At 42.0% G+C, this 22,110-nt stretch overlaps 1 protein-coding gene across 8 annotated transcripts in view; it reads left to right on the top strand.

The window, feature by feature from the left end:
• The window catches only part of LOC105487472 (NIM1 serine/threonine protein kinase), a 93,507-nt gene that overhangs the window by 43,247 nt on the left and 28,150 nt on the right, over nucleotides 1-22,110 (top strand). For 5 of the 8 annotated variants that reach the window (XM_011750923.2, XM_071098964.1, XM_071098966.1 and 2 more), the window contains 2 exons: nucleotides 5,730-5,848; nucleotides 7,942-8,940. In XM_011750923.2, coding sequence (XP_011749225.1) covers nucleotides 8,649-8,940 — 292 coding nt within the window. In that variant the 5' untranslated portion in view covers nucleotides 5,730-5,848; nucleotides 7,942-8,648. Of the gene's footprint in view, nucleotides 1-82; nucleotides 295-5,729; nucleotides 5,849-7,941; nucleotides 8,941-22,110 lie in introns of all 8 variants that reach the window. The other 3 variants (XM_071098968.1, XM_011750921.3, XM_071098965.1) reach the window with 2 other exon arrangements.

Genomic DNA, 22,110 nt, shown 5'->3' with positions numbered 1-22,110 from the left:
ATTGATACTATTTTTACAGTGGGTTATAAGTCAAGAAAATGAATTACCAAGTAAGCTCTGTTTTCTTTCATCTTATTTAAAGGATTGCTATATAGCAACAGCAAGCTAATAATTAAGGACCATTTTACCTCCTCCAGAGGCTTTGATCTGCAGTGATGTGACTCCATAATTTGGTCTGGTTGAGTTTCTAAGCTCTCATTAATGTCCATAAAAATCGGGCAAAATCTAAAGGGCAAAAGGCAAAAGAACAACAACAAAAAACTTACTTACATCTGAAATTTGGTTTTCAACTAGGTACGTGTGATCACTTCCATTATTTGCTTTGCTTTTAACATGATGAAGCTTAATGTTTTGGACTCTACTAGAAAGTAGTCAAAAATATATACTATTTAGAGCAACCCCACAACCTGTGCTCAGAACTCCTATTTCTAGATTTCTAAGGAAAATCTCTAGGAAAAAAATTATGCAAAATAAGAATGAATTTTTAAATACCCATAGATGCACACACCCAAACAGGATTTATCTTTTCTTTGAGCTTTTTTCCTTCTACTTTTTTATTCCATTAGAATGTGTGAGAATTCAGAATTTTTTCTCACTGTACTATTTTTTAAATTTCTGAGATTCGCTGGCAATTCAGGTACAATAGAAACAATATGTTTTACTTTATTGGGAGCATAATAGTGTAATGGGAAATTCTAATAATTAGATGTTGGACTTTCTGAATTGATTACCCAGTTTTCGTGTCTTCTATATTGCTTATCTTTTCTAGATTTTTCTTTCACAATTCTTCAATTTAATTCTTTAATTTCCAAGACAGCTCTACAGCTCTTTCTTGTTGTCTGAATTGTCTTTAAATTTTTTTTTTTTTAAGCATTTGTTCTGGTTTTATGGGTCCAATACCTTATCTTTTATCTTCTGCTTCCTCATGGCTCTCCATTTCCTTCAAGTTCCTTTTTGTTGTAGAGTTTGTTGTTTAGGTTGAGCAGGGTTTCTTTCTCTCATTTTGAAGCCTTTCCTCAGATGTCTCAGGCCTCTTGACTGAACATTTATTCATTCATTCATTCTAAGCAGAAGGCACTGAAACTTGGTTGGAAGCTCCCTGCGTGTGCATGAAACTGGCACCTGGAGGATTGTGCCGTAGATGGCTATGTGGCTTTTTTGATGGAGAACTTTCAAACGTAGGTTTCAGAAAGTCTTTTCTCTTGAGTTAGTCTATCCAAAAGAGGAGTAGCCAGCCTCGAGGTTTTTATGCTTGTTTCCCTCCATTCTGGAAGCCGAGAGTGCAAGGAGAAGAGAATGAGGGATTCTACAACACAGACTTGTTTTTTTTTTTTTTTTAATGTTCAGTAAAGATGCAATTTTATTTCTTTTTTTTTTTTGTGACTAGAAGTCTGAATTTTTTTTTTTTTTTTTTTTTTGAGACGGAGTCTCGCTCTGTCGCCCAGGCTGGAGTGCAGTGGCCGGATCTCAGCTCACTGCAAGCTCCGCCTCCCGGGTTTACGCCATTCTCCTGCCTCAGCCTCCTGAGTAGCTGGGACTACAGGCGCCCGCCACCTCGCCCGGCTAGTTTTTTTGTATTTTGTAGTAGAGACAGGGTTTCACCGTGTTCGCCAGGATGGTCTTGATCTCCTGACCTCATGATCCGCCCGTCTCGGTCTCCCAAAGTGCTGGGATTACAGGCTTGAGCCACCATGCCCGGCCTGAATTTTTTTTTTATTGTTATTATACTTTAAGTTCTAGGGTACATGTGCATAACGTGCAGGTTTGTACAACACAGACTTTTGCCTAATCATCTGACCTGTGCCTTGTGTTCCTGAGCTGGGGTGGGGTAGAGAAAGTAACAACCTATCTTTGAGGAGGGAAAGGCTGGTGGGGGCGGGGGGGAGGGTCTCACTGCTCTACCTTCAAACAATTTCCATGATTTTGATCCTGCTTTATTCCTCTAACCTTTGAGGTACTTGGTCTCTTATAGTTTGAAGCCTTCTTGAGCACTCAGAAAGGTGAATCTCATTGGTATGCCCTTATGTATGAATTTAGGTTGCAGTTTTCTTCTTTGTCTTTGCAAATTGCTTATCATTAATTTTCTTTCCATCTCTCCATCTCCCCCAAAACGTACTGACATTTCTCTGCTGCTATCTCATCTCTTATTTTTATTTATTTTTTTAAGTTGGAGTTTCACTCTTGTTGCCCAGGCTGGAGTGCAATGGCACAATCTTGGCTCACTACAACCTCCACTTCCCGGGTTCAAGCGATTTTCCTGCCTCAACCTTCTGAGTAGCTGGAATTACAGGCGCCCGCCACCATGCCGGGCTAATTTTTTTGTATTTTTAGTAGAGTCGGAGTTTCACTGTGTTGGCCAAGCTGGTCTCGAACTCCTGACCTCATGATCCGTCTGCCTCGGCCTCCTAAAGTGTTGGGATTACAGGCGTGAGCCACTGCGCCTGGCTTTTTTTTTTTTGAGATGGAATTTCACTCTTGTTGCCCAGGCTAGAGTACAATGGCGCAATCTTGGCTCACCACAACCTCTGCCTCCTAGGTTCAAGTGATTCTCCTGCCTCAGCCTTCTAAGTAGCTGGAATTACAAGCATGCGCCACATGCTCGGCTAATTTTTTGTATTTTTAGTAGAGACGGGGTTTCACCATGTTGGTCAGGCTGGTCTTGAACTCCTGACAGGTGATCCACCGTGCCTGGCCTCCTCTCTTATTCTTTTTATCCTCACGGGTTTGTACCTTTCCTCCTCTTATTTTGTCATTTTTAGGTTTTTTGGTTTTTGGAATAAAGTAGAAATAAATGAGATCATTAAATTTATATTTCACCAGAAGTCCTGAATTATCTTTTTATTTTAAAAGCAATCCATTAGATATTAGAGAATCAGGTATGATAATTTCCCTGTGTAACCAAAAGTAAAGCAAACTTATTGTACACCAACTATGTAAGGTGGCAACACATTAAATGTTTTTAATTGCTTCCTTTTTCTTTTCTTTTTTTCTTTCTTCTTTGAGACAGAGTCTTGCTCTGTTGCCTAGGCTGAAGTGCAGTGGTGTGATCTTGGCTCACTGCAGTCTTGACTTCCCAGGTTCAAGTGATTCTCCCACTTTGGCCTCTTGAGTACCTGGGACTATAGGTGTGTGCCACTCAGCTAATTTTCTTTGGTTTTTTTTTTTTTTTTGGAGAGATGGGGTCTCACTGTGTTGCCCAGACTGGTCTTGAGCTCCTGGACTCAAGCCATTCTCCCGTCTCGGCCTCCCAAAGTGCTGGGATTATAGGTGTGAGCCACCACACCCAGCCTGTTTTCTTTTTAAAGGTAAATATACGCACATGAAAAAAACGTAAATCATATGAAAAAGTAAGCAGTAAAAAGTATATGTTTTTTTGCACTCCATTCCCCTGTCCAACAAGTCCCTTCACCAAATGCAATAACTCTACCTGTTTTTAGGGATTCCCTCCGCTGTCTTACACTTTTTTTTTTTTTTTTTGAGATGGAGTCGCTGTTGCCCAGCCTGGAGTGCAGTGGCGTGATCTTAGCTCACTGCAACCTCCGCCTCCTGGGCTCAAGCGATTCTCCTGCCTCAGTAGCTGGGATTACAGGTGTGTGCCACCATGCCCAGCTAATTTCTTTGTATTTTTAGTGGAAACGGGGTTTCACCATGTTGGTCAGGTTAGTCTCAAACTCCTGAGCTCAAATGATCCACCCACCTCAGCCTCCCAAAGTGCTGGTATTACAGCCATGAGCCACCGCAACTGGCCCTTTCTTATACTCCTGATTATCATTTTATACACACTCTTCCCACCTCTTAACTGTATATCTTGGATACTGTAACTCATTCTTTTTCACATCCATCTTTATGTCAGAAATACACATCTTTGCATATGTGTGCAAAGAAAAATTCTAGAAGTAGAATTGTTGAAGCAAAGAACACATACACTTGTAATTAATAGTTATAGCCAAATTTCCTTCCAAGCAATTGTACCAATTTATACTTCCAGTAACAATGAATGAGAATTCCTGTTTCCTCATACTATCTCTCACCAGTGCACTATCAAAATTTTTTTGCAGCTTTCAAATTTAATATGTGAAAAATCTAGTTTCAGTGTAGTTTATGGGTATTTCTTTAATTATAGGGTTGAGTATGTTTTTATATATTATGGAATCATTTGTATTTTCTGTGAAATGTCTGCTCATGTTCTTTATCATTTTTCTTTTTTGGGAGGATATTGGTATTTTTCTTTCTTTTTTTTTTGAGACGGAGTCTCGCTCTGCCTTTAGGTTGGAGTGCAGTTGTGCTATCTCGGCATTCGGCACTGTCTCGCCTCCGCCTCCTGGGTTCAAGTGATTCTCCTGCCTCAGCCTCCTGAGTAGCTGGGACTACAGGTGTGCACCACCACGCCCAAAATATAATATTTTGTATTTTTAGTAGAGATGAGATTTCACCATATTGGCCAGGGTGGTCTCGATCTCTTGACTTCGTGATCCCCCACCTCAGCCTCCCAAAGTGCTGGGATTACAGGTGTGAGCCACCACGCCTGGCTGGATATTGGTATTTTAAAAATCAATTTCTAAAATTCTTTATTTAGAAAATTGTTTATTTTTTATTTGTTTATTATATTTGTTGGAAAGCTTTCCCTATAAGGTTATCATTTGATTTTTGCCTGTTTGTTTATGATACTTTTGGGCAAACAGAAAATTACAGCTTTATGTAGTCAAATTCAATGTTTTCTTTTACGGCCTTCGCTGAGATCATAAAAAAAATTCTGATTTTTTTCTAGTATTTCATTTTTTTGTTTATTTTACATTTACTTAGATGATTTATTTGGAACTTATTTTGAAGTAGGAGTGAGATAGGCGTTTGGCTTTTCCCCCAATTGGTTTGCTAGCTGTCCCAAGTTGCAATTCATCCTCAATGCAAACCACAGCAACATCTGTAAAAGTGTAACAAAAACACTTTATCTGATCTAAATGGAAGATTAACTGTCTCCTCGACCACTAAGGCAAGACAATTGGTTCAAGACCGTTTTGCAAGAAGTTTCATTTGTAGGTGTAGGGTACATAATTCAAGACAGAGACTGATCATATTTGGCAATTGTATCTGAGTCCTCCCTCTCTGTTGAATTGGGAAGGGAGGGAGAGGAATTCCTGGGAGGCACCTGAAGTCTCAAACTCTACTGTAAATCCCAGGGCCTGAATAGAGCTCAGGATATAGAGCCCAAATCAGGAAAGTTGGGAAACAGGAAAGCAGAGAAAAAGCCCTGAACCAGCAGCTGGGCAGGAGATGGAGGGGAGCAGATGCAGAGGGAGGCAGGAGGCCCGGGCGCCTGTGGGGAGCTGATTCTTCCAAAGTGGCAGGGATGGGGGAGACTTGCATTTCTAAGCAGGTGTGCCACAATTCGCAGGGGGATGATGGACTTTGGACTAAGCTTTTACCTCCACAAGAAGATGGGGCCAGGAATTCTAATAGCTAGTAAAGGGTAGCCCAAATCTTAGAAATAGGGACTGAAATAAGCTGTCTGAGACGATTAAATTCTGGGATAGTGTTAGTAGTTAAAAAATAAAAATATTTGCCTCTACTAAGTCATACCTAAGTGTAATGGTGGGTTAGGTGGTAAATTAGTTCATTCCTTCTTCAACAAACTTTTATCAGCTACTGTGCAGAACTCCCAGAGACAGAGGGAAGAGTAAAGCACAGGTTCCTGCTCACCTGGTGCCTTTTTCTTTTTGTTTTTGAGACAGAGTTTCACTCTTGTTGCCCAGACTGGAGTGCAATGGCACGATCTCAGCTCACTGCAACGTCTGCCTCCCGGGTTCCAGCAATTCTCCTGCCTCAGCCTCCCGAGTAGCTGGGATTACAGGTGTGTGCCACCATGCCCGGATAATTTATGTATTTTTAGTACAGATAGGGTTCCTCCATGTTGTCCAGGCTGGTCTCAAACTCCTGACCTCAGGTGATCCACCCGCCTTGGGCTCCCAAAGTGTTGGGATTACAGGTGTGAGCCACTGTACCTGGCGCCCTCCTGGTGCTTTTTTGTGGTCCAAGTACATTAGTAACAATCACAGCATGGTAATGAGGACACAAAGCCAGTAAGTTCTTCACAGAGTCTGTTAGAACACAAAGTGATCAAGTACTACATTCTATGGAAAATCCATATTTTCTTTTGCCTTAGGTTAAGCTAAAGTTTCTTGCAGAATTACTACTTCATTCTAGTCTGTCATAAGCTGCATGGTGTTCTTCTGCCAGGAATCTGGGGAGATCTAGTGCCACTTGGCCTTCACAGAGATTCTTAACCACCTGATGGGTTTCAGAATGTCATCTTAAAATCGGATGCAAATTGTATGGGTGAGGATTATTTTTTTTCCCTGGGGATAGAGTCACAGGTTTTGTTAGCATCTCAAAGGAGTCTGTGACCTCAGGATGATTAAGAATCAGTGATTTTGGCTAAGTACAGTGGTTCACACCTGTAATCCCCACACTTTGGGAGGTAGACGTCGGTAAAGAAAATAAAGAAGAATCAGTGACTTAGATTTTCTTCACTCTAATTAAGAACCTTTACCTTTTCTGTTTTGTTTTGTTTTTTTTGAGACAGGGTCCGGCTTTGTCGTCCAGGCTGGAGTACAGTGGCTTGATGTCAGCTCACTGCAACCTCTACTTCCTGGGCTCAAGCCATCCTCCCACCTCAGTCTGTAGGTGTAGCTGAGACTACAGGCACACACCCTGCCAAGGGGTATACCACCACAGCCTGCTAAGGGGACCTTTATCTTAAAAATGTTTTTAAAAAAACATCCTAACAGTCTCTAACCTAGAGATGTGCTTAGTTACTGATACCTGGTCCCTTTTAAGCCTATGTTCTTCATCCTTCTTCCAGATTCCTTTCTCCCTATCCAGAAATAGGAGCAGTACTGGGCATCAACCTCCTCTTTACTTCCCTTATTTATGTTTATTTGGCAACCCCCTACTTAATCTTAAGTATAAAGTTAGGAAGCCTTATTTATGCTTAATTGTAATAATGTGATATTATTGAGCAGAGTTGGAAATCCATACATCCAAGGCAGTCTTTCACATTTTCAGTCAAATTTTTGGTTTGGAATGCTCAACTCCAAAAATCAAGTTTAACACACATTTTCTTAGTAAACACTTTTATACGTAAGAACTTATACTCCATTTTGAAGGAGAGAGGAGGAGAGCAAGACATACATATGAGTCAAAACCAGTTCCCACCTTCATTGAGATGGGACATTTTGGAAAATGCACGAAGTGCTGTGGGAATTCAGAGAGGAAGAGTGTATTTCCTGCTGGAGAGTGCAGAAAAAAAATCCGGAAGACATCGTAGCTGGGGCAGCATTTCTTATCACCAGCAATGCTGTAAACCCTCCTTTTCCACATCTTCAAAATAAGGTGCTGGGCCTAGACACTGACACCTGCTCAGAAAAATTCAAAAAGTAAATGTAAGAGGAAAAATCAGCCTTTATCATAGAATGACATAGAAAGAAAGAATGGAAGCAACTAGTGTAGGACAGGTTGTACAAGAACAGAAAGTAGTAAAGGAGATAAAATATTACTATTTGAATACCTATGAGAAATTTTGAAAACAAATAGTAATCCAGAATCTTTGTCATCATTGCTATCATATTACTTTTAAAATTTGGTTTTAAAGCAACACAAGGCAATATGCATATTTTCTTAAACTTTAAGAAATAGAAAAATTGTTTTGCTGGAAATATGTACAGACCCTAGGGGCTTTTCTAAAATGTAGGTTGAGAGGTATGTGTATATACTCTTTTCTTCTTACTAGAGCACGTGTAATCAAGCATCTACTACTGATATGAGTCATAACTTAAATTTGTGGAGTACTTTTAGATCAATGCTTACAAAGCAGTTTCACATTCATTATAAATCCTGTACAGTACATTAGCATAGGCTAATAATTTTCTTACTCTCTATTCTTAGGTTGAACCAGCCAAATTTTCGAGACAGCTCACGGCTTAGAGGAAGGCTCATCTAAATAAAGGCCAGCTAAAGTGACATTGCAGGGATTAAATCCTTCTCTGGCTGCCTGTGTGACCAGAAGGCTTATTTGCAAGTTTCTTCTTTCCCGGGGTTCAGATTATTAGGTCTCCAGGGCCCTGCGGCTTGACAGCAAGAGAAGCACGAAATGAAGGTCAGAGATGAGCTCCCGCAGCAGGGTCTTGAGATCCTCCCAGGGGCATTTACACACCAGAGTGCAAGATTCTCTGGCCATCAAGGGGAATAGCAAACAGAAGCCTTTGTCCTGGGGCACAGCCACCTACCACAAAGCATCAGACTCCACGTCTGGCCAGAAAGTTCCTGGAGTCCCATCAGGGCAGTGGGTATGTAACGTGTGCCTAATTGTACAGCTAGAGCTTGCAAGTTCAATGTGAGGGAAGGTGGGAAATGATTTGAGTGAGGTGAGCAGCTCCTGGCTGGGCTGGGCAGACTCAGCTACCACCTTCACTGCCCTCCTCTCACTAAACCCGAGAGGGCGGCTGCTCAGCTCTCAGGAAAACTCTCTTGAACCCTGGGCACCTGCTGTCCTCAGTTGGCATCTCCCACCCTCTGAGCCTCTTCTGCTCCTGCACAACCTGCCCTTGATCGGTGGCTCTTTGCTGAGATGGAGACGTGAGCCACCGTGGACGATGACTGCAGTGTATACAAATGGAGGCGGCCTGGTGAACCCCCACTATGCCCGGTGGGATCGGCGCGACAGCGTAGAAAGTGGCTGTCAGGCCGAGAGCAGCAAGGAGGGAGAGGAAGGACAGCCCCGCCAGCTGACGCCCTTCGAGAAACTGACACAGGACATGTCCCAAGATGAGAAGGTGGTGAGGGAGATCACTCTGGGGAAACGGATAGGCTTCTACCGAATTCGAGGGGAAATCGGAAGTGGCAACTTCTCCCAAGTGAAGCTCGGGATTCACTCCCTAACCAAAGGTAGGATCCGACTTCCCAAGGGTCATCCCTGGCGGTATTGGGACCTAGTGTAGGCGCAGGGTTAGGTGGCCAGGGCTAAGGAAGCAAGTAAAGTGACCTCAGCGGAGCCCCTGCAAGGCTCACATCCTGTGCCAGCCGCCTTCTGTGATCTTCTCAGTTAATTTCCACAGTAAACATGTGAGGTCAGTATTTTTTTTCCATTTTGCAGATAGAGAAACTGAGATCCAAAGAAGGTAAATGTATCTTCAGTTCAATCATAGAGGTTTTTGACTCCAAACACCCTTCCACCATACTATGCATATAAACCCACTCAAACATGAGAAGAATCTCTCCTCTCTGGTGAGGCCTTCGAGAAGTGGAGTGGAGTATGGCTTGGAAACAAGCCACCTCATCTCCCAAGCCCATATTTACAGTTTCCATTTATATTTGTGTCTCAGTGACAATGGCACAGTGCAGCACAGGAGACCCTCCGGATGGGCACTGTCTCTGGAGAGCGGGGTCCAGTTTCCCTTCCATTTGGAGGCTGCTACTTCTGTCATATTTGAGAGAAAGGGATTTGATCTCAGGACCTTTTCTGTTCAGTCCACCCTGTCCTAGCTCTCATTGTTTGGCTCCTCACTCCACATTTGCTTGGCTACCGGACACTCTGAGATTCTGGACTAGCAGTGCCCAGCACTTTGGCCTCAGGGAGAAACCATATGGAGAGCCCAGCACCCTTCTGCTGCTCCGACCCCACTGTGGGCACTTCCCCAACTTAGCAGAAGTCTGGGGATTATCATAAGGGACTTACAAGACAGAAAAAGAACACTTTATGACTTGGCATAATTTACTGAGTCCTAAAACCCATGGACTCTACCGTCTCCCGAGAGTCCCTGATTTACATTTTCTCTGCTTGGACTCAGTCAGCCACCATGTCTCCAAAACCTCTCTTTTCTTATATTAGAGTTGTCTTTTGCTTCCTTTTCTTCTCCAACCCCCAATCCCATGCCCCTCCAATCCCTTTGGTTGGCCTTTATAGAAAAAGCTCCACACACGTGTGCATACATGTACCTCCCCCTGGCAACTGACCCACACACTCCCAAGTCACTGGAGTTTCACATCTTCTGTACTCTTGTTCTGAAGCCTGTGTATCTGGGTTCATGTCTTCACATCTTGGCTACTCTACTTACTCGTCTGGGTAAATTACAGTACTTGTCTGAGCCTTACATACCTCACTTATAAAATGTAGCCAATAACCGTGCTTACTTCATAGGGTATCATAAGGATTAATAAGTGCTCAACAAATGTTAGTTAGTGGCATCATTTTGCAGTTGCTTAATAAGTCTTGCCTTGCCTTTGTGCAACCGAAGATCAACTAAAGTATCTTTATCAGAAGTTCATTCCTGCCCATCCCAATACACAAATTGAGATCAATGCAGCTGCCATGCCCTACAGCCATAGTTTTCAACTGACTGCACGTTAGAATTACCTGGGAAGGTTTAAAAGAGAATTAGTGCCCAGAACTCACCCTCAGAGCTTCTGATGTGATTGGTCTGGAGTGGGACTGGGCATGGGTAGTATTTGAAAACTCTCCAGGTGATTCTAACTAACATGTAGCACTAAGAAATACTTGCCTACAGCAACTTGCACATACTGCAGACAGCTTTTAAAATAGTACTTTCTTGGTAGTTGCCACAAATGGATAATCCAAGTATTATTTGTATTTTAAAATCATTATGAGGTATTGTGTCAGGTTTCCATGCCATGTTTAACTTTCAAATTTCATTTCACTTGAGAGAATATTCATTTATTATTCATTTAGGTGAACAATAGAAGCACTATATTAGGCCTTGGGGGATATAAAGATGAAATAGATACAGCCTTTATCCTCCAGGATAAGGGAAAAGAAGAGGTGTACAAATAAGTATAATACAAACCAGAATTTGAAAAACATAGAAGAGAAAAGCTATGAACTTAAAGGAAGGAAAGAGACTCTTCCACCTTAGGAATACGGTGAAAGGCTTTAAGTGAAGATCAAATTTGAGCTACACCTCAGTGAAGGATAGGATTTTGGATAGGAAGTGACTATAGGACAGAGGAGGGTTAGGGGTTAGCTAGAGGAGAATATGAATAAATGCATTAATGTAGGGAAATGACATATATAGTACAGTTACCCTAACAGTAGGGGAAGTAGGGTAAAGGGCTGGAAAACTTAGCTGTGGCTGAATCATAGGGGACTTTGAACATTATCCAAGGATTTTGGATTGTTTTTCTTACAATGAAGACTTTAAAATTTTTGTGATTAGAATTGGGCTTTTGGAAGGTTAACCATATAGTGAGGAGAATGAAGGCTGAAAAACAAGAGATGCAGGAGACAGGGAGCTATCAGGAATCTATGGTGATGGTCCAGCCACAGGGAAGAATATCCTGAGCTAGGTGAATGTCAGTCAAAATAGAAAAGAGGAAGGAGCTGGCCATGCCAAAGAGAAGAATCTGGAGGATTGGTGTGTTAGTCAGTGTTTTCCAGAGAAACAGTACCAACAGAAAAGAGAGAGAGGCGGAGGGAGAGAGAGAGAGAGAAAGAGAGATTAAGAGAGAGAGAGAGAGATTGAGAAAGAGAGAGACATTTACAAGGAACTGGCTCACACAATTATGGAGACTGCCCCCAAGATCCACAGTCAGCAAGCTGGAGGCGCAGGAGAGCCAGAGGTATAAGTTCCAGTCTGAAAACCAACAGACTCAAGACCCAGGAAGAGTCACGTTCAGCTTGAGTCTGAAGGCCAAAAAAGACCAATGTCCCAGGTAAAGGCAGTGAGGCAGAAGCAGTTCTCACTTACTCAGTCTTTTTTTTTTTTTTAATTAATTGTTTAATTAATTATTTTTGAGACTGAGTCTCGCTTAGGCTGGAGTGCCTATCCTCCACCTCCCAGGTTCAAGTGATTCTCCTGCCTCATCCTGAGTAGCTGGGATTACAGACATGAGCCAACTTGCCCAGCTAATTTTTTATTATTTATTTATTTGAGACAGAGTCTCGCTCTGTTGCCCAGGCTGGAGTGCAGTGGCGAGATCTCGGCTCACTGCAAGCTGTGCCTCCCAGGTTCACGCCATTCTCCTGCCTCAGCCTTGCGAGGAGCTGGGACTACAGGCGCCCGCCCCCACGCCAGGCTAATTTTTTGTATTTTTAGTAGAGACAGGGTTTCACCGTGTTAGCCAGGATGGTCTCAATTGCCTGACCTCGTGATCTGCCCGCCTCAGCCTCCCAAAGTGCTGGGATTACAGGCGAGCCACCGTGCCCGGCCCTTACTTAGTCTTTTTGTTCTATTCAGGTCTTCAACTGAGAAAACACCTACACAGACACACCCATAATAATGTTTAACGAAATGTCTGGGCACTACGTGGTCCAGTCAATTTGACACATAAAATAAACCATCACAGTTGGTAACTGATTGGATGTAGAACTGAAGATGGAAGGATGGAAGAAGGCAATGACCTTGCTTTAGTTGACTGTGTGAACCAAAACAAGGGTGATGCCTTTAATAGGAATAGGAGAGAGAGCAGATTTGGGAGGGAAAAAGATGACTGAAAACACTGACATCCAGAAGGAGCTGTCTACTGGGCATGCTCCAGTCGCGGACATGGGCATGAGGTCAGAACAGGATTTGCATTAAGATGATTGTGGAAATGGATGCAATCACTGAAGGAGACTGTGGAGAAGGGTGACGAGCAACCTTTTTACACTTAGTAGCTAGTTCTACATCCTAGTTGACATTTTATATATGGATTTTTGTTTTTGGTTTTGTGTTTTTTTTTTTGAGATGGAGTCTGGCTCTGTCTCCCCTGCTGGAGTGCATATACGAGCAATCTCAGCTCACTGCAAGCTCTGCCTCCCAGATTCACGCCATTCTCCTGCCTCAGCCTCCTGAGGAGCTGGGACTACAGGCACCCACCACCACGCCCGGCTGTTTTTGTATTTTTAGCAGAGACGGGGTTTCACCATGTTAGCCAGGATGGTCTCGATCTTCTGACCTCGTGATCTGCCCGCCTCGGCCTCCCAAAGTGTTGGGATTACAGGGGTGAGCCACCGCGCCCGGCCGGATTAGTTTTAAATATGCTAATGGAATAATTCACTGTTGCTTCATGAACACTATGATTTTTCAATGTCATTATAGATATTTTTCGATATCTGTATATATGTGTATATATTATCCATGTATGTGTATTTATTATCTATACTCTCATCTTTTAAAGAGGATATATTGTTTCACATATAGCTGCAGCATAAATTCTTTAACTTAGCCACTATTGGTTAACATTTGGACCATTTCTACAGTTTTGCTGTTAGTTATAATGCTACAGAGATTATTCTTTTCTATGCTTCTTTGCATATACGTATGTTTTCTCTCAGCATACATTCCTAGAAGTTAGCTGTCTTGGTCAGAGGGCGTGCATTGAAAAAATTTAACACATAGCACCCAAAGAGCAGCTTTTGAATCCTTACTCATAGAGTACATCTATCTGCAATTCAAATCTCATACGGACTAATGTTGCTTTTCAGTAGTCTAGAGCCAGCATGAAAGACAAGATAAAACACATAGGGCGATGAAAGGCCAAAAATCGAGACAGAAGATGTGATTTGGAAGATTACAAGAGAAGTTGGATAAAGCCAAACAAGGAGAGTAATTTAGAAAAAAGTGTCCAATGCTGCAGAAGGGTCACAGAGCTACAGTCTGAGCAAAGCCTACTGCACAAGTGTGGGTTTAGATGTTAGATTCCAATAGAAGGGAAGCAGGATGGGACAGTAGGAAAAGTGTGGACTTGGGGACCAGACAAATTTATCTGGAATACTCATTCAGTAACTTATAGGCTTCTGACTCTAGGCATATTAATCTCTTTGGTCCTCAGTTGCCTCAGCTGTAAAATAGAGAAAAAGGTTTTTAGAATTGTTGGGGAAATTGGAAATAATATATGTGAAGTACATGACATATATACCACATATGTACCACTCAAAATGGTAGCTGTCATTGCTATAACTTTACTTTTTAATTAAACTTATTTCAAAGGGTATTTAATGTTATTACAATAACAAAACACCAGTATCACTTACTATTAATAGAAGGTGATGGTAAAAATAAATATAATGCAAACAAATTAAAAAATATTAAAGGAAAAATACCAAGTAACAAAGTAATTTTTAAAACATGCTAACAATCAATCTCAGACTTTCTCTTTGCCTTAATTAGGAGAATTAGAGGAGAGCTGAAATGGGAATCCTGTTTTAATGCTTTGATTCAGTGCTATTTAAGGCTGTTTCCATGCCCTAAAATCATTTCAGTCTCGTGAGTCTTAAAGGTTCCACTTTGGGAAGCACTGACATCATCTAGTTCTCCCATGTTTTACAAATGAGGAAATGGAGACTCAGATGAGGCTGTCCCAAGGTTTAGAACCTGTTCACAGGAACTCACATGGAAGGAGGTGTATTGAGTACAGGAGAATTCTATGTACCCACAGCAGGGAAGTAGGGCTGGGTCTTAAGATGATATTCTTTCGATCTTCACTTTCTCTGGGGCTGTGTGCTTTCTCATTTCTACTTTTCTTGATGAATTTGTTCCATCCTTGTACCTCTTTCTGCAAAATGGTTTTCCACACTTAATTATCAGAAGGTATATATGGCCAAAAATGGTTGTTGCCAGTCCCACAGCTACATAAACTCTCAGCGTTATTGACCATCTCCATCCCATGTGTTTCATTCTGTTTCAGTTCAAATTTTAAAGAGATATATATACTTGATTACTAGCCAGTTGACAAGGAGCTACCTTTGAGTCAAGGGCATGCCCATGTCAGTGAGCTGTAGCCCTTTGAGTCACGTGGGCCACTACTGTCTCAGCAGAGCCAAAGGTCCAAAGAAGTGTCTCTGAGAAGGGAGAAAATTGACAGACATATCCACCATAGAGACATTAGCTAGCTAAGCCGAGAAGTTTCTACAAGCTGGGAGCAAAACAGTGTCCAATTCTGTAGACAGGATATTATGTGAAAGGACAGAAAAAAAAGGTGGAATAATAATTGGTGTTTATATACTGACTTCTCGGGTTCCAAAGACTTCTTGTCTGTTGTATTACAAAATTAACTTCATACTTGTCCCCATGAGTTTCAGAGAGCATGGCATTTTCCTGCTGTGTGGGTGTGAGTGGGTGCCTTGTGTGGCCTCACTGACATGCCCTCCTTATACCGAACCTGCTACAGAGTAGCTCTGTTTTCAAAGAGACAGTCTCACCCGCTGGTTCTGGGACAGTGTGTGCAAAAAGGGCAGGAAAATAGTGGTTTGTACATATATGGCCCCTCACCAAACCAACTTGCCCAGAATTGTCATCAGCTTTTCTAGGAATATAAGGACAGTTTGAATAAGATAATAGAGAAGATTCGCAGGAAAGCAGACAGTTTCAATGCCAGGAGCAGCTCCCAGGACAGTAGTCTAAAAAGTTAAAAAAAAAAAAAAAAAGAAAGAAATACAAATCACCAAGTACTCTGGATCTCTACAAAGGAGGCTCCAATATGGGTCCCTGCTGGCCGGGGTTTATTTTTATAGCTCACAGTTTGGAATTCCCTTGTGCTCTCCAAGCTGATAGGGAAGGTTGAGAGTCATCATGAGCCCCCTTTTAGGTTGATTAGAAATTTCTCATAAGGGATGATGCACTTGGCTTCTGAATATTTTATGTCCCATCTGTTGTTACAAACAAAAGAAGTGGCAGTGGATGTGGGTGTTTTTTTTCTGTTGCTGCCCTTCCGACTTCTTCCTTCTGTTACTCTAGTCTCATGTTTCTAGGACCCTTTCTTCCTCCCACTTTACTTATCTATTTATCTATTAATTCATTCTTTCCTTCCTTCCTTTTTTTGTTTTCTTTTGAGGAAGAGTTTTGCTTCGTTGCCCAGGCTGGAGTGCAGTGATGCGATCAAAGCTTACTGCTGCCTTGGACTCCTGGGCTCAAGTGACTCACCCACCTCAGCCTCCCAAAGCACTGGGATTACAGTGTGAGACACCGTGACTGGCCTTCATTCCTTTATATATATATGTGTGTGTGTTTATGTATATATATGTTTATGTGTATATATCTGTTTATGTATATATATAGTTTAATGGAAGCAGACAGGAAACAATTGATAGGTACTGTCCACAGTAAGGCAGCAAGAATGTGCTTACCTGTGCCCAGTGAATCCAGGAAGGGTCTATTGAGCAGGAAAGGCTTGCGATGGGTCTCGAGGTCTGAGGAGCAATTTCACAGGAGAAGGGGGAATGAGAACTCCAGAAAGAGAGATAGGGTGTAAAGTACATAGAAGCATGAACCAGTGTGGGGAGTATTTGGAGATTTAAAAGTAATTCAGCAAAGCTAGAGCATGAGGTGCACCCACAGAGTCATGGGAAAGAGATAAGGTGGTTGGGGCTTGATCATGGAAAATCTTCTTGGATATCTGGATTTTGTCATTTAGGTATTGGAAAGCTATTGAAGAGCTTTTTTTTTTTTCTTTTTTTCTTTTTTTTTTTTTTTTTGAGATGGAGTCTTGTCCTGTCACCCAGGCTGGAGTACAATGGCATGATCTCGGTTCACTGCAACCTCCGCCTCCCAGGTTCAAGCAATTCTCCTGCCTCAGTCTCCCGAGTAGCTGAGATTACAGGCACACGCCACCACAGTTGGCAATTTTTTTTTTTTTTTGTATCTTTAGTAGAGATGGGGTTTCACCATGTTGATGAGGCTGGCCTCGAACACCTGACCTCGTGATCTGCCCACCAGTCTCCCAAAGTGCTGGGATTACAGGTGTGAGCCACTGCACCCAGTCGTTGGGGAGCTTTAAGCAAGCCATCAATGCAAGTGATTCATATGATTTTATTTCAGTGTGGAATGTGAATTGGAGAGTAAGGAGAGTCAAGGAAGTCAGAAAAAAATGTTAGTCAAATGGTCCAGATGGATGATGATGTTCATCTCAACTAAGGAGAAGTGGCAGTGAGAACGGAGAGAAGGGGATGCATTTGAAAAATGTCTTAGGATATTGGAAAACCTTGTGATCAATGGCATGGGTGAGAGCAGCACGGGACATAGGAGAGGAAGAATTGATGATGACTCCCAGTTTCCAGTTTTAGTGCTTTGCCAGTAAATAATTACAGGAGAAGTGGATTTGAGAGTAAATTTTTGGAAGCACTGACCTGGAGGTGTATGGAATTCATGAAATGAATGGGTCTAGCAGCTTTATTGGAGCCCAAGAGAAAGTATGATATGTAAAGATTTGCATCTTAACAAACTCTGGGATGTAGTGAAAATCTTGGGAGTCCTAGTTACAAGCTCCTTGGTGTTAGACGTTTTATCACATTGATCCTTAAAGTTCCTCCATGTGTGTTATAAATAATAAACCCTCGACAAATATTTGGTGATTAAGTTAGTATAACTTCTCATGAAAAGCCAGGAGTGGTGGAGGAAGAAATATTCGAGGGAGCAATGCATAGCAGCACCTTCTGGTAGGTGCTGTATGCTATGATCTCCCTGGAGGACAGGGCTGGAGCACGAACTCAGTCTGTAGCAGAGCTGCATAAAGATAGCCCAATGGTTTTGTCTTGTTTTGCTTTTTCTAGAGATGAAGTCTCAACTATGGTTGTCCAGGCTGTTCAAGAACTTCTGGGCTCAAGCAATCCTCCTGCCTCAGTTTCCTAAGTAGCATGGGGGAGAGCTATGCACCACTGCACCTAGCTGCTCACTGGTTTTAAAAAAGTGATTCTCCCCTCTTGAATACGTTCATTAAAACAGCAATTTGAAATTGTATTTTCTTACTTTAAAAATGGTTAGTGATTTTGGGAATTCACCCTAAAAATAAATCATATATTGGAAATACTATAACCAAAAAAATGTTCATTGTTGTGTTATTTATAGTGTTGAGAACTAGTAATATCTTATGGGATCCAATGATATAGGAATGGTCAAGTAAAGCATATACACTGGACAGAAGATTCCATAGCCATGAGAAATCATGATTGTGAAGACTCTGTGGTAACATGGAAGATGGGCAGGACATGAGAGTAAGTGAAAAGCCAGGTGCAAATCGAGTGCACACTATGATGATAATACTCTGGGTTTTTCAGTGAGATTATTCATTCAACAAATACTTGTTGAGCACCTACTATGCAACAGCCACTATTCTAGGGACTGGTGATACAGCAGTGAACAAAATAGACAGCAATCTCTGTCCTTATGGAACTTACACTCTAGTGAGAGAGAAGGCAGACAAAAATAAATGTGTAAAATATTTATTGTATTATGTAGTGATAAGTGATAAGAAAGAAAAGAGGGCCAGGCGTGGTTGCTCACGCCTGTAACCCCAGCACTTTGGGAGGCCAAGGCGGTCAGATCACGAGATCAAGAGATGGAGACCATCCTGGCCAACATGGTGAAACCACGATTCTACTAAAAATACAAAAATTAGCTGGGCATGGTGGTGTGCACCTTTAGTCTCAGCTACTTGGGAGGCTGAAGCAGGAGAATCGCTTGAACCCAGTAGGGGGAGTTTGCAGTGAGCCAAGATCGTGCAACTGCACTCCAGCCTGGTGACAGAGCCAGACTCCACCTCAAAAAAAAAAAGAAAGAGCAGGAGGGGAGATAGAAAGCATTGAGGATGACAGTTTTTAGATAAGTTGGCCAGGATAGCCTTACTGAGAGGTGATATTTAAACTGAAAGAAATGAGGGAAATGGCTATGCATGGGGGAACTCCATCAAGCAGAAGGCATAGCAGGCGTAAGAGTGCCCAGATGGGAGATGCCTGCAGTACTCTTGAAACAGCTGAGGGGAAAGGACAGAGAGTAACAGGGAACAGATTGTGGAGGACCAAGTTTGTCAAAGTAAGGAGTTTGGCTTTTCCTGGAATTTCGCAGGAGCCATCAGAGGGAACCAGGGATTTCACAAAGGGAACCAGGGATTTCCTGGGATTTCACAGGAGCCATCAGAGGGAACCAGGGAGTGACATGATCTGGCTTATGCTTTAACAGGATCACTCTGGTAGCTTTGTTGAAAATAGACACAGAAGGCAGAAAAGGAGAGATCAGTTAGAAGCCTATTGTATTAATCCAGGCAAGAGATAAAGGTGGTTTGAACTAGGAAGGTAGCAGTGGAATGCTGAGAAGTGGTTGGAGCTTGGCGGTATTTAAAAGGTTAAAGATAGCAAGACTTGCTAACAGATTGAAAGTGGAATATAAAAGAGAAAAGTCAAATACTCAGAAGGTTAGGTAAACACAAGAACAGTTTACATTGACTGCAATGGGGAAGATTGTAGGAGAAGCAGGTTTGGGTCAGGAGAAATCAAGAGCTCAGTCTTGAGCATGTTATGTTTGACATGCCTATTACACATTTATGACACTACAGAGCAGACATTGTGAGTGCCTCCATGTCCCCTTGGGTCTTACCATTTCAGTGCTTGCAAGACTGACTTTCAACTGCTAGTCTCTCTGTCTCTCTGCCTCTGGGCTTTCTCTAGCCACTGGAGCCTACTCTGCATGTATGGTAGCCCAGAAGTACAGAATGCACTTCCTGGTGGAGTGGCCAGTAACCACTGACTGGTAGGAGTTAATGTAAAAATACTGCAGTTCTCTCACTCTCCTAACAATGAAATTAAGGCATAACTCTTAGCAGAATTTACTGGACACTTGTTTAATAACACCCTCTATGGGCTGCCTTTCTTGTCTCACTTCCCCATTCTTCTACTAGGGTTTCTAGGATCATCTCCCTCACAAAATGCTTGCAGTTGAACCTCTGCCTCAGAGTCTGGCTCTGGCCGAACCCAAACTAAGACAACACCCAAGTGGGCAGGGTATTTATGTGTATAGAATCACCAAGGAGGTGATTGTATAGAAGAAGTCTGAGGACTAAGCCTTCAGGTATTTAACATTGAAAAGGAGGCTAGGGAGATGAAAAGGAGGATAAAGAGTTGAAAAGGAGGCTAGGGAGATGAAAAGGACACAGCTAAGAAGTCTTAAATGAAGTGGCGAGAAGTAGGAGAAAAGCCAGAAGTGTGGATTGTCCTAGAAATCAAATGAAAAAGGTAATTTTAAGAGGAAGATTGAAGCCTGAGAACTGCTCACTGATTTTATCAATTTGGAGGTCATTGGTGACCCTAAGGAGGGCATTTTTAGTAGCGTTATCTCTTGGGTTCAAGAGAAGATAATGAGGGGAGAATTGGAGACAGTAAAGTGACCAACTCTTTTCTTTTTTTTTTTTTTTGAGACGGAGTCTCACTCTGTTGTCCAGAGTTGGATGGACTGCAGTGGTGTGATCTCGGCTCACTGCAAGTTCCGCCTCCTGGGTTCAAGTGATTCTCCTGCCTCAGCCTCCTGAATAGCTGGGACTACAGGTATGTGCCACCACGCCCGGCTAATTTTTTGTATTTTTAGCAGAGACAGGGTTTCACCATCTTAGCAAGGGTGGTCTTGATCTCCTGACCCGCCTTGGCCTCCCCAAGTGCTGGAATTACAGGCGTGAGACACTGCGCCTGGCCTTGACCAACTCTTTAAAGAGGTTTTACTATAAAGAGAATGAGAGAAAGAGGTCTAATGCTAGAGGGGGAAGTGGAGTCGAGAGAGGCTTTTTTGTGATTTTTTTATAACTTTTTTTTTTTTTTTTTTTTTTTTTTTTAAGCCTGGCATGGTGGCACGTGCATATAGTCCGCAGCTGTGCTGGGAGGATTACTTGAGCCTAGGAGTTCAAATCTAGCTTGGGAAACATAGCAAGACCCTGTCTTTAAAACCAAAACGCAAACCAAAAAAACCACACACATATAACCTTTTTATGTTTAACATATATCAATACCAAAAAAGTATAAAAATCATAAGTATTCATTTCATAAGTATCCATGGGTAATATTCATTACCCATGGAAGCGCCACCAACATCAAGACAGAGAACACTTCTGGTACTCAGAGCGCTGCCCCCACCTGCTCATCATTCTCCATTCTATTCTCTACATCCTCATGTGTAACCACTATTCTGACTTCTAATACCACAGATTGCTTTTGACTGTTTTAAACTTTACATAATGGAATCATCCAATACATATTCTTTTGTCTTACTTCAATTATCCAATTTTAAGTTTGTGACTACCATCCATACTATTTTATGTAGTTTAGATGTTTCATGCCCATTGCGATATATACATTGGCATTCATTGTATGAATGTACCACAATTTATTTATCCATTCAACTGTTGATGATGTGACTAATTTCCAGTTTGGGGCTATTATGAATAATGTTGATGTGAACATTCTAGTACAAGTCTTTTGGTAAACTTTTTTTTTTGAGGCAAGATGTTGCTTTGTCACCCAGGCTGGAATGTGTGGCACAATCACAGCTCACTGCAACCTTGACTTTCTGTATTCGAGTGATCCTCCCACCTCAGCCTCTGGAGTAGCTGGAACCACAGGGGCATGCCATTATGCCCGGCTAATTTTTAAATGTTTTGTAGATGTGGGGTCCTGCTATGTTGCCCAGACTGGTCTCAAACTCCTGGGCTTGAGTGATCCTCTTGCCTCAGCCTCCCAGAGTGCTGGTATTACAGGTGTGAGCCACCGAGCCTGGCTTGTATGCATTTTTATTGGGGAATTTTTACTTATAAATTTTTTTCAATGACTTTTGGGGTACAAGTGGTTTTTGGTTACAAGGATGAACTGTAGACTGGTGAAATCTGAGATTTTAGTGCACCTATCACCTGAGTAGTGTACATTGTACCCAATACATAGTTTTTAATCCCTCACCCCCTCCTACCCTACTCCTTCTAAGTTTCCAAAGCCCATGCCTTTTCATACACATAGCTTAACTCTCCTTTCTAAGTAAGAACACACAGTATTTGATTTTCCATTCCTGAGTTACTTCACTTGGAATAATGGTCTCCAGCTCCATCCAAGTTGCTGCAAAATACATTATTTCATTCTTTTTCATGGCTGAGTGGTATTCTATGGTATATGTACCAGGTCTTCTTTACCTACTCATTGGTTGGTTGGCATTTAGGTTGGTTCCAGATCTTTGCAATTGTGAATTATGCTGCAATAAACATATGCATGCAGGTGTTTTTTGATATAATGACTTCTTTTCCTTTGGGGAGATACCCAGTAGGGGATTGTTGGATTGGTAGATCTACTTTTAGATTTAGATTTTAATTTACTTTTAGATT

Source organism: Macaca nemestrina, chromosome 6, assembly GCF_043159975.1.
Source record: "Macaca nemestrina isolate mMacNem1 chromosome 6, mMacNem.hap1, whole genome shotgun sequence".
NCBI classification, from domain to species: domain Eukaryota; kingdom Metazoa; phylum Chordata; class Mammalia; order Primates; family Cercopithecidae; genus Macaca; species Macaca nemestrina.
This window is presented reverse-complemented; position numbering and strand designations above follow the sequence as displayed.